This window comes from Haemaphysalis longicornis, unplaced genomic scaffold, assembly GCF_048455015.1.
Source record: "Haemaphysalis longicornis isolate Haplotype H1 unplaced genomic scaffold, Haemaphysalis longicornis Haplotype H1 scaffold_2, whole genome shotgun sequence".
NCBI lineage: Eukaryota > Metazoa > Arthropoda > Arachnida > Ixodida > Ixodidae > Haemaphysalis > Haemaphysalis longicornis.
The window spans coordinates 259,989,665-260,002,286 of NW_027526295.1; the positions used below are offsets into that span (position 1 = coordinate 259,989,665).

General features: G+C 49.7%; 1 protein-coding gene across 2 annotated transcripts; it reads left to right on the forward strand.

Annotated features, from left to right (window-relative positions):
• Window positions 1-2,469: 2,469 nt before the first annotated feature.
• LOC144170500 (uncharacterized) lies at window positions 2,470-12,283 on the forward strand. Of its 2 annotated transcripts, none has more exons than XM_077700342.1 (9): window positions 2,470-2,991; window positions 4,638-4,696; window positions 5,837-5,938; window positions 6,723-6,854; window positions 6,974-6,998; window positions 8,568-8,698; window positions 9,502-9,552; window positions 11,583-11,635; window positions 11,719-12,283. In XM_077700342.1, the coding sequence occupies exons 1-9, from the start codon at window positions 2,894-2,896 to the stop codon at window positions 11,806-11,808; spliced, it is 741 nt and encodes a 246-aa protein (XP_077556468.1). In that variant the 5' UTR covers window positions 2,470-2,893; the 3' UTR covers window positions 11,809-12,283. The 2 variants fall into 2 exon arrangements, with proteins under 2 accessions (XP_077556468.1, XP_077556469.1); XM_077700343.1 differs by lacking the exon at window positions 2,470-2,991 and adding an exon at window positions 3,008-3,134.
• The last annotated feature ends 339 nt before the right edge of the window (window positions 12,284-12,622 follow it).

Genomic DNA, 12,622 nt, shown 5'->3' on the forward strand with positions numbered 1-12,622 from the left:
ACTTCTATATTTTGTCGCGCAGCACATTGCGCATGTGATTTCTATGCTTGGCAGTGCTGGCTGGCTGTTACTTTCGCACCAAGGCAGGTCACGTCCGCATCCCACCTTGTTTTGATTTAGCTTTCATCAGTGTGACAGCGGCGCATTTGAGAGAGTTCATATGCTTCTCCTATACGCATGCTTAATGTTCTGGCATGGCATTCAACGCCTGTGAGAGTGTGCCATTCATTTTAGCATCTATGACAAGAAGGCAACATGCTAATCCCATGGCCTACATTGGAAAAAAGATCAATAAAACATGAAGAAAGGAAAGGCAACGCCACTGAGACTAAAACCCGGAGGCAAGCTGCCATGAGTAAGTGCTTAGTACCCGCATGCCACCGCCCGTTCCTGCATTCTGCCTCTCCTGTTCCTTCAACCGCCCGGTGCGTTTTCGTACGCGAAAGCAGCACGTAAAAGCGGTGCATGTTTTCCTGTTGCCCGCGCCAGTGCTTACGTGTGCGGCGAGGTTGGCTGGGCCGCATAGATGTTTAGACTTACCACCATGGCCAAAATTGCAGCCGGAATAGTGTCGTAACATTTAATTTTTTCCCCCACAATACGGTCAGATATTCCCCCTTTTATTATATGCATAGCTGTGAAGTAGTCCTTTCTACGGATGCCCTACTACTCGGTATTACCGCTCCATACACCACACTAGCGAAGATTGCATGCTCCATGCACGCCACGTTGCTTGCGTGCGCTTCCGACTTGCCGGGAGCCCAGAAAGCACCGTACAATGCCTGGTTCTCGTTATTGACGCTATTTCGCCGCATTGGCTTCTCGGCCTTACAGCGACATCCAACGAGGTTGCGGTCATACCACGCGAAATTTTCCCTGCTCTAGCCTCGCCATCACGGGGGACAAGCCGTTGATGCCTCATTCAGCGGAGATTGTGTCAAGGGAAGACTTGAGTGTATATTTTGCAGTGGCGAAGGAGATGTGTTGCCGCAATGTAATTACTTGTGGGTAGCTCAGCGAAGACTAGGATGGTCTGCCAAAATGTGCCTGTGAGTACTAATGGCTTATACTCGAGCAGCCCATTTCAAACACTTGAGAAACACGAGCAACACCGCAACTAAATTTTCCATTAGGTTGAACACAACAAGACTGCTGGCTGTTCACTATCTTTGAAAATGGCTATCAGTGGAAATGAAAAAAAAAAAAAAAAAAGGCTGTGGCTTAGCTCAGCCACGGCCCCTCGATCAAGCGCACCTTCACAGAGTGGAATGGTACTGCTTTTTAGGTGCGGAGTACCTGGGCCGCACAATGTCCACAAGCGTCCATCCGTGCGCACACCACCATCAAGCGAAAATCAAGCGAAATTCGATTTGAGGCGTGAGTTGCAGTTTCGTTTAGAGGATAATCAAGGTGCAACTCACAGCTCAAATGTAATGACGGTCGGCGTGCGCTTGATCGAGGGGCCGTGGCTCAGCTAACCCTGGACATGCAAAGTGAAAGCTTGGATTAGCCTGGTTAAGTCTTGGGTGCACTTGGTTAAATGTGCTTTTTGTTGTCCCGCTTCTGGCATTTTGCAAGCCGAACGGCACGCTCTTCCTCAGTCTCTGACGCTAGCTTCACGCGCTTGGCATTCTGGACCCTCTCTGGTGAAGCAGCTCGCTGGGCGTTATGCGCGAAGTGGTCAGACGCTGCTTGCTGACGATTCAAGGCCTCCCACTCGCGCGCAACGCTCAGAGAAGACGGCCCGGCATCGCTCTCATCCATGTCCATGGAGCAAGAATATACAGTGTGCTGCGACGATAACTGGAACACTTTAAAAATTTTTCCTGAGCGATCAGCCGCTCTGTTCACGCTCAAACTTCACACAAAGGTCGCATTTTGTGGTCTATTTTGTTTGACACCGGGAACAACAACGGTAGTTACCTGTTTATTCTGAAAATAAATAAAACGATTTTCGCCTATGGGAAAATGGCGGCGATTTGGACGTGCGAGCCCGAAAACCGGGTTTTCTAATCGTCTGTTAGCTCATTTCTAGGTGCATTTTCTGATCGTCTGCTGCACCATTTGGCTCCGTACGTGAATCCCAAACATGCGTTTCACTCTGCAGGTGGTTCCGTCGTTCCAACATCAACTTGCGCTGGCTCGCACGTCCAAATCAGCGGCCATTTTCCCATAGGCGAAAATCGTTTTTATTTATTTTCAGAATAAACAGGTAAGTACCGTTGTTGTTCCCGGTGTCAAACAAAATAGACCACAAAATGCGACCTTTAATTGTGTGAAGTTTGAGCGCGAACAGAGCGGCGGATCGCTCAGGAAAATTTTTTAAAGTGTTCCAGTTATCGCCGCAACACCCTGTATAGGAGGCGAAACGGCCCATTGCGGCAAGCGCGGACAAGCGACCAGATAATGTCACAATGAAAACCAAGGCGGACTGCCAAGCCATAGCGGCCATAGCTATAGCTGCGACGGCGAAGGAGAGGGTAGTAGCACCTGATGGACGAAATGATGGCGGCCGCAATCAGGCGTGGCAGATGCCGCTAGCTTAACCCCTGACGAGCACTTGTGACATTATCTGGCCGCGCTAGGAAGCTTCGTTTCCCCTCCTATCGTATTCTTGCTCCGTGTCCGTGGCCAAGTTCGCGCGAGCGCGGCGCTCCTCTTTGCCAGGCGCGCGGCGAGTCACATGGTCAGGCGGCGACCCAGCTGCGGAGAGCGCATGAGCCAAACCACAGGCGGCGGCGGTGGAGCTCGGCGCGGCAAGGCACTTGATATACGTTGCCAAGGCCACGATGCAGATGCGGTCAAATGAAATGAAGGTCAAATTGCTCGCGGCGGCGAAACGTCGCTCGACTAGGTTAGTAAAGCTTTGCTTAAAAAAGCAGCCTAGCTGTGCATGACTGAGCAATCCCCGAGCACCCACGTGCCCTGGCGGAATTGCGAGTCAACCAGCACGAAGAAAGACGAAGAGCTCCGCGGCCAGCTTTGCTGCAGGTGAGTCCATGGATCTTCCGCCGATCGAGCCTGCAGCTGGGCGCAGCGAGCGAGCGGCGAACAAGTGCGGTCTTCCGTGATCATCGGCGCTTCCACGATGTGAGACCCCGTATCCTGAGGGCGGAATCCCACAAGCTGCCCTTGTAAGCGAAGAGACCCGATAATGCACGCCTTCGCCGCTTTTTAGCGGTTGATGCCAACACCCGATAACAAGCGCAGGGCATAGAACGAAAAGAAAAAAAAAATTCCCGTCAGAATGCTTTTGGGATTTTTGCCTTTAAAATCAAAGCATTCTTTGTTTTGAGAGATTTATTCGCCATTACCTCACACGCATGCGCAGAACAAGGATCCAGAAAACGCCTGTGCCGAGATTTTGGGCGCATGGTCGTCAGAATTAATTCAGAGCCCAAGCTTCGGCGCGTTAATCCCCACAATCAACCAAAATAAGGATAGTGCGATTAATTAGTTGGAGTGCGCTTCGTTCGTCTCAGTGGCTAAGGCGTTGCGCTGCTGAGCACGAGGTCGCGGGTTCGATTCCCGGCCGCGGCGGCCGCTTTTCTGATGGAGGCGAAAAGAAGAAAAAAAAAAACGCCCTTGTGCACGAGATTTCGGTGCACGTTAAAAATCCCCAGGTGGTCAAAATTATTCCGGATACCTCCACTGCGGCGCGCCTCATCGCCAGCGTTGCGTCGGCGATGAGGCGCGCTTCGTATATTTGCTAAAGTTTGCTTCACTGCCATGCTACTCGTTGTGCTGTGGTGCACCCTTTACAGTGATATCTATGGTGGGAGACGAGAAACTCGGACAGCGAGGCCGTTAAAACCAGGATTATGAGGAATGCTTCGGACTAGAAAGGCTGTCAACAGTGTTACTCAGCAGTGGAAGTTCTGTGCCAAATTGCTCCAACAATGAAATGCCGCTACATGCCTCGCCAAATGGCCCTCCCTTTCTGTGGGAAAATGCACCACAGTTGCACCAACATCGCCCTTGAGGAAGTCAAGGAAAAAAAAAAAAAGAAACGAAATACCTTTGAAGGCGAGGTTTTACTGTACATGCTTGCAAAAACAGAGACCCTAACGCACGAATTAACATCAGAAAGCCAGGATAACATGAGAGTCGGAGGAACAGCAAGCCTTTCTGCTACCATACAAAAACCATGAGTCTCTCCACAGCAAAAAGCCAAGATGGCACGAGAGTTGGAATGATGGGCAGCCTATCCACTGCCCTACAAAAATACCCGATGAATCACAGTATTTATGTAGGCCTGCTTTGCGATATGAAATTCGTGCGAAGTGCAAAATTACCAACCATACGTAATAATTCGTGGCCACCAATGTAGTCTTTGCCTGTCCTTACATGACCTCCTTGAATTGTCCAACTGCACAATGAACCGATACACTTGCATCAGTCCTGCATTAGCCCTTGTACCAGCGGGGAACGTGCAGTGGCTAATGATTTCACCAGGGCCATAGCCAGAAAATTTTTTCGGAGGGGGTTATGGGTTTTGGGAAGGGGGTAGTTCTGCCGAAACCAACAGTAAGTATTCCTTACGCGCTGCCTCGAAACTATTTCGGGAGGGGTTCGAACCCCCAAACCCCCCCTCTGGCTACGGCCCTGGATTTCACCGTAGTGCTTCATCTGTGCAGGATGGCTTGGAACCCAAAGGCGCTCATCGAACAAGTCAAGGGCAAGAAGGACGACCCGAGTAAGTCCCGCAGCGCTCGGAATCAACTCTTTCGTAGATCTTCCACAGTATCTTTAGACAACGCAGTCATTAAAAAGGCCATGAAGGCAAATTACAAGCTTGGTTCTTAAAATGACTGTACTGATAACAATGATACCAATTTATTGAAAACTTCACACAAATAATCTAGCCATTAAAGAAAACATGAAGCAGTGGCCACTCCTCTGACACTTTCTGGCGAACTCTTTATGACATCACAGAATTTTGTTCATGCGACTGGCAGCCGCCGACCATACTTCTACCGCCAAGAAGCATATGAACATAGCTGGGTGGTTGTAGTGGGGCCTCCAATTTCGTTTGTTCATATACCTTGAATGCTAACATGCAGTTAAAACGCTGACAACTATGTTTTTAGTGCTGGCCTCTAAACAAAGGCTGTATTTTGTCTTCATGGCCCTTTTAATAACGCACCCTTCCCCTCCCATTGACGCAATGCAAGAGCCTTTTGCTCTCACCAGCATCCGTCTCCCTCCTGGAAACCCTTCTCTGCCAACGGAGCCATTGAGCGGTGCGACAAGGTTGCTTCTTCCCTAACTCTCTCTGAGGCTTTTCTGCTATGTTGCGAGACCACGTCAGTAATACAGTAAGGAACACTGTTCCTCGACCACAAGACAAGGCAATTTTACATTACGGGACAGCCTGAGTCTGCAGCCCTGGACGACTTAGCAGCTCGTGGGGACATCGCCTTCCGCCTAAGCTCGCAAAAACCGCTCCAGTGAGTCTTCCACATTTTTGGCCAAGCAACAAAGTGCAGTTTGTTCACTTCACCCACCTCCGAGTGCATTCTTGGCACAATCCCGGGAGTGTCTTGCGACTTTGGTTCTCGCATTCCAGCTTGCAAGCTGTGTAATGCAGACTTTTTATAGCTGCATGCAAGCACAATACTTAACCATATTTGTATCAGTCAGACAGGCCTTGTGGAAAGCAAATGCTAGCCAAGAAAGGAGGCACTCCATGAACCTGTTGCAAAAAGCATGTGCAATGGATGATATCTTTCAGCATTACCTGTGAAAAAGGGTGCACTGTCGATTCTTGCCACTTTTCTGTGTGAGGCGCAATAGTACGGATCACTGCAGCGTGCATCTCATCGTTTGCTCACAGACGCCGACAAAGCCAAACCAGCCGCGGCAGCAGCAGCATCATCGGCCCCTGCAGGAGCATCGGTCCCTGCATCGGCACCGGGTTCTGACATGGAATCCCCAGGCAAGAACCTTTTCTCTGCCCGCGAACACTTTTGTGATATCCACAAGAAAGAAAGAGAGAGAGAGAGAGAGAGAGAGAGAGAGAGATCCAAATTTGGGTAATTACACACAACAGCGGCTTATTCAGTCAGTAATACAATCCTCCCATCAATCGCAATTCTCGGCTTCTGAGAACACATTCCTAAGCCTATGCTTCGCATGTGGAGAAAAGAGCAGGATTCTCAATATAAACATGCCCATTTATAATCTCAGAGGCTCTGGAGTCTTGTCTCTCTGTACTTATCGAATATGAATTTCAGATTTAGGCCATGCCGTTCCGCAACTTCGAAATGAACTGCTAACTAGAAAATTTTGTAGAAACCTTTTGCCGCTGTAAACATTGCAACTCTGTGCACTGCAGTTCCGTCTTTTGTGTTTTGGGCAACTATCTCGTTATCTGTAATGACGGCATCACATACTGAGCAGTACTTTTTTTTTCTTCATCCTCTTTCCCAAGTGCATTTCTTGCAGTAATCTTTATTTGATAGAAGCCCATTCAGGAAAACAGGGTTCGCGTATCTGTCTGGGCACACTGCCTTGGTGTGAAACATCGAACTGCTAGAAGAGGAAGCCCAGCTTCACCGACTTAGTTCAGTTTCAGTTTATTATTTGTAACCAAATATACAGTGTGTTAAAAAATATCGCAAATCGCAAATGCTGATATTAACAGCAAAGCCGCCTGGTGCTGATGACAGCACTCGTGTAACGTTTGCTTCCTTTGTGTCTCGATGAATTTGTTCCTGAAGGAGAGGGCTTTGGTTCGCGGGTTCCACCGCCCCCGGGAGGAGGCTCGACCTGGGACCCAACCAAGCAGCCGCGGCGGCCCAGCATCGCCGTCTTCCGGCCCGAGGCCTTCGACGACGTCATTGCCGGCTTCAGTGAGCACCTGCTTTGCCGCTGAGAAACATTTAATGCGCACTTAAGTCTGCATGTGCAGGCGGGCTAAGGCATGTATCCGTCCCTTTTTTTAGCACACATGCTTATTTTGTTCTTGCAGAGGCCAAGAAGCAGCAACGGCGTGTGTAAGTACAGCTAGTGTCACTGAATAAAAGCGTAGCGTAGCTTAATAATGTGCAGCATTAAGCCCATTTTACATGTTGCGAATTTTGCCTTGGAATTCACAGCTGCGGCACCGCTCGTGTGGCAAAACGATCTATTCATATTTTCAGTGCTGCGACAAATTTCCAAATGGCAAGCAGCGTTCACAGGAGTATTTGACTGTTCCAAACATTTAGCAATTTGCCACAGCAGCAACAAGAATAGATCATTTCGCCGCATGAATGGTGCCACAGTTACGAATTCGCAGGCGAAATTTGCACCATGTAGAACGGGCTTTAGAAGCCTTGCGTGAAAGAAAAACCACTCGTCTTTTATTACCTGTACACAGGCGTGGAGAGGCTAATGCTCTCCCAGAGGCTAACGCTCTCCCAACGGCAGAACAGAGGGGAGAGGAGGCCGGCGTGTCACAGAGTGGAAGTTAATGTGGGCACATAGTGGTGCAGTGCTCTGGAATGTGGTCCCACACAGGGTTGGCCGGGGCCACCTCAGGCGTCAGCAGATGGGTTTGGTTGTCTCAGCTGTGTGGACGTGCTTACACATTCATGCGATTGGCGGAGACTTTGGCTGGTGGTTTGTTGACCACATGACCCTCTTCCTGGACTCTGCTGTGTGTGGCCATTGAGCCACCTCGAACAAAGGGCGTTGACAAAAAACTGTCAAGACCAGCAACCAAACAGTGCAGCTGAAACAGATGAACACAGGCAGTGCTGTTTGATGATGCATTTGCACAAACACGTTGGCACACCCTCTCCCGTTGCCTACCTGTTCACCTACGACGCTTAACATTTTTTATATTAGAGACGGTAATCCCAGCAATGCACTTGTGTGTAAAAGTGAAGCTGACTTTAAGGTGATCGACGTAAGCTTGGTTTTTGTAAGCTGGCTTTCCCACATTGTGGATTGCACAGTGAAGCCTACTTTATGTGGCAGTGGGCACAAACGCAGCGGAAGGTGACCACCAATGACGATCGGGTTGCGGAGTCAAGCGTAAGCACAATGCTTGTAGGGACCCCGCACACCGTGTGGCAGAAAATGCACGTCGACGTGGCTACAATCCCGCCGAATGCTTCCCTGGCAAGATAGCACGGTTTGAGCGGGAGTTTTTGGCCAACCAATCCCCCACGAACACCTCCGCTGGTTATTCACCTGCACAGAGTGGAGTCGCACTGAATTTTTTAAACCTGTGCTTGCCGGAAATCTCTGTACTTTTCCTAGTGGCCTTTGCAAAACTGCAGTGGTGCTGGTGTCAGTGGCCACTAAACATTGCAAAGAAAATGCAAATAAAAATGAAACACTAGTGCCATAACAAAATTTTAAGTAAAATAATAGCAGAAATGACGCTGTGCTTTTTGCAATAGCAGGCCACAGCTTCAATTGTAGCTTCGACATCTTTCGCTGAGAATGCTCATGACCACATTTGCGGGTTCTTTCTTGCGTTTTGCTGCCTCTGCCTGCTGTGAAGGAGAATTATTTATAAAATGTCCACGACCGTGCGGTGTTAGCTTGTTCCTGAGTGAGTGTCACGGTTGCAGCCACTTCGACGTGACGCCCGGTGAGCTGGGCATGAATCCCCCATCCATTGCGTGGTTCGTGTGCCTCACCTTCACCATGTTCTCGCTCACACTGGCTGTGCTCTTCATTGCCTACTATGTCAACCGGCCTGGTGAGTCAGCAAAACATGCTCTCTTGCCCTGCTTCTTGAGATGTCACAAAATAACATGCTTTGTAAACTGGCCTAGTGAGCTGTATCTTCCACGAAAGCCGCACTCTTCCCTCCATTTCCTTTTTTGTTTCTTCAAACACTGCAAAGTTGCATGTTTTGTCAGCCAGGGCGGTGAGCCATGTCTTCCACAAAACTTGCGTTCTGCTATTTTTTCAATGTGAAAGCATTAAATGGTCTATTGAGCGAGAAAGCTGGCATTGGCCTTGTCAGAAGCTGAGAACAGCTCCCAAGCGACTGTGCGGCACTCTTCAGCATGAGCTGCGCATTAATAAAAGCACAACTAAAGGAACGTGCTGCTAGGCAACACCTGGATGCATGTGCAGGCCTTAACCATTGAAGAAAGGCTCGCAAGCTGGGTCAGTTTTGTTGCAGTGAGTTAACTTCGTAAAGAACCCCCTTGCAGCATGGCTTCATTGAATCTCGATGTCGCTTTAAATATAATAACTGGATTTTTATGCCTTGCTTGGCACATATAGTGTTAAACTAAAAGAAAAAATTGATTTTGTCTTAGTTGCACACTGGGCATACAAGAAGACAAAAACTGAAAAGTTCAGCTTGACCGGCAAAAGAAAATGGAATGCAAGGCTAACCCACACAACACATTTTCTTCTATCCTCTGTCATTGCGAGCGCACGCTGTGCTAAGTAGGCTTCCGTCGGGAGCCTCTGAAGGTGCTAGCATGGCCCTGCCCGTCCTATGGCTGGATGAGTACCGTTGACTGAAGCATTTACCCGTCTTTGCAGGAGCGAACACGCCGGGGGTCACCAACGCCACCAAGGCCCCACCACCAGCAAGTAAGTAGCTAAGGCATTGCCTTGCAACCGCGGGGGTAAAAAAAAGTCATAGGGGTGCATCTGCACGTGAAAGGGGGCCTGCAGGCCTCTGCCCCCCCCCCCCCCCCCCTTTTCCCCCCCGAGACATGGATGCTAAATTTTTAGGCTGGGAAGTTTATGAAAAAGTGCAAAAGGAGGCCTCTTCTGATTGCTACTCAAGCTTGTACAGCGCTCGTGCTTGTGTGGGGTGGAGCACACGGTTGACAGCACTTGGGCCACATGATGGCTGTGTGCGGTGTGCACTCCCCATCCAAAGAGGTGATGTGCGCGGTGTTGGTTGCCGTGGTGAGTGAACATTGTGCAACAGCCACGTGGCTCTTCAGTTGCTTGGCAGCCTTGAAAAATTTTTTTCTTTTGCGTAACTTTCGGGCACACACATTTTGACATGTGCACACCATGATTAAACACCTATTTTTCTCAAAGAGCTTGACGACGTTGCACCGACTGTAATGGGCAAACATCACAATGCAACCGAGAAAGAGTTCGTTGTCCCGGCATGTCTCGTTTATGTCGGACACCACTGACAACTGGCTTGTGTGATAGGAAATTTGTCGAAGGTGGATAAGTGAACAGTGACAAAGTTCCTAACACCTAAAAGCCGAATCCACTGCCGGGTGCAGGAGGCTGTAAGTGGCAAAAGGTGCGTGTCGATGACAGCAATGACTAAGAAAGTGCGAATGTTTTGGGAAGCACGCAAGGAAATGGAGATTCCACCAGCCAGTCCAGGTGCATGTTGCTGTGAGGCAAAGCTTGTTCACACGTGACCATTTAACAATGCCCTAGCAAAAAAAATGTGGGAAATACTGTATCAGCCAGCTTACAGCCCCTCTTCAATGTGGCTCCCAAATAGTACGCATTACTACTACTTTCTTTCATGCCTTCCAATAAGTACCTGGGGTGAAGGCCTAACATGAAGCGGACATCCTCAGGCACGGTGGTAAACTTTAAAGGAGTACTGGCACAAAATTTTCGTGTTACATTCTTTTCGCTGCTGTGGGTGCCTTTTAGCCCACTAATCATAGAATGGCACATTAGACGGTCGATCGCAGCGTAAATAATTATTTACGGCGTCGTTTATTTGCCCAAGTTTCGTTTTTGACAAAACTCCCACCTCCCCTCGCGGGAACCCCTGTGTAGATGCGACGCATAGGGGGTTCACATTGCAGCGTTGGACAACGGAGAAATGGCGCTGGAACGATGGAGCGGAGCGGCGCAGGCACTGCGTTTTATAGCGCGCATAACGGTGAGGGGACGCGCCGGTGCCAGTGCGTCTGCTCCGGCTATGACACAACACAATCCACTGTAATCCAATCCAAATCCAATCCAATCCAATCCAATGCCCCTCGCGAGAGAGTGTTCGCTATCGGAAAGGAGAGGGGGTGAGCAGCGGAGAGCGCAGCTGGCGCGGCGAGGAGAATGGGGGAGGGGCGGATGCCGACGACAACGCCGGATGCAGGGACAAGGCGAGTGAAAAAGATGCAGTCGCATCTAAAATGAACGCCGAGCGGCCGCCATGACAGGAGGTAGCACGTGACGTCGCCATTCTTGTCACACCGCTGCCGGTCTAGACGCGTGCACGAGTGAGTGCACGCCGAAGTCATCATCACCCCCGCGCGCCCAGGCAGCATGACATCAGTCCCAAAACCATAATGTGATACACCCAGCATAGCAGCGTGCGCCAACCGCAGCCGGTGCGTCGGCAGTTTGGGGCAAGGAGCAGATGATGTCATGTCATCCCGCTCTGGGCTTTCTCGTGCGGACAAAGATTAAAATGGATTTAAAATGTTATACTGAACGGGTACTGTTGGAACTTGCTGGGAGATATCTCCCGATAAAAAAGTAAGTCTTTTATACATAGTTATCTAAGCTTTGAAATTTCATGTCACTACTCTTCAGTGGATGTGACTGGAGCATACCATTTCTGTCTAAACTAACTGTGCTAGGTTGCCGTGCTTCCACGTGTTCATTCACTGTCACTTTCTCTTTAACAGCTTTAACAGCGAACAAAAGCGAAACCATTGCGGCTGCTGCGAGACGGCAACAGGCAAGTTGCACTTCAGCCAGGGCGCATGTGCAGCCTGCCAGTTGCACAGATGCCTGGCATATTCTGTGACCGCTTTCGTGCAGGCCCCAGCGGTGGATGCTGGCCTCACCGATGGAGAGTACCTCAGCGAGGGAAACACGGTCGCCATCGACGTACTCTACAAGCTACATTAAAGGCTGCTGCTCCGTTCCTTGTGCTCTGTATGCTCGCACGACAGACTGCACCAGAGCATGACCAAGGCTTCGGTCAAAAGAAGCTTGGGCTCCGCCTGCGGGTGCAAACTTGGGATCAAGGTTGCCAGTTTGCCGTACCTACATTCGTAGCATGCATGGTATGCTGGCTAGGCTTGGTCCTTTCACGAGGCTTACACAGGCAGGAAGGACCACTGCAGCAAAATTTGAAGTGCAGAAGCTATTACGGTCAAAGGCTACAATGCAGCTACATTACTTATATAAACAATGAAGAAGTTTGCAGTTTCTGTTTGGTCGTCTGCGCATTTCTTGGCACCAGCTGCAGAACCACCACTGCCAGCAGGTGGCAGCACTCTGCCAACGTTACAGCGGATGCTCATCACGCTATGTGTAAGGGTGAGAGCAATGAGTGGCACGAAGCAGTGACCTCAGGAGTGAACTCGGAATAAAAAATATTAATGCCTGAGCAAAATCTCCCAGCTGCCTAATTTTGTAAGTTTAAGGATTCAACACCTTTCTTCTTTCAGATGTCACTAGAGGTGCAGTAGTGCACTTTCCAGGAAAGTCAATGGCAATGCAGCAGTGCGATGGTTATGCACAACATGAGCCAATGATCCGGGGCTCCACTCAGGTGGAGACGTATGTGCAGGTGTGGCAGCCCAAACAGGTGTTGTCAAGGCTCACGGCTCTGATGACAACGCCAACGAGCCTGTTGTAACAAGGTGTATGAGAATGCTCACTTCCCAGGAAGGAGATTGGGAGGGCAAAAAGTGTTGGGTTCTTAGTTTGCTTGGCT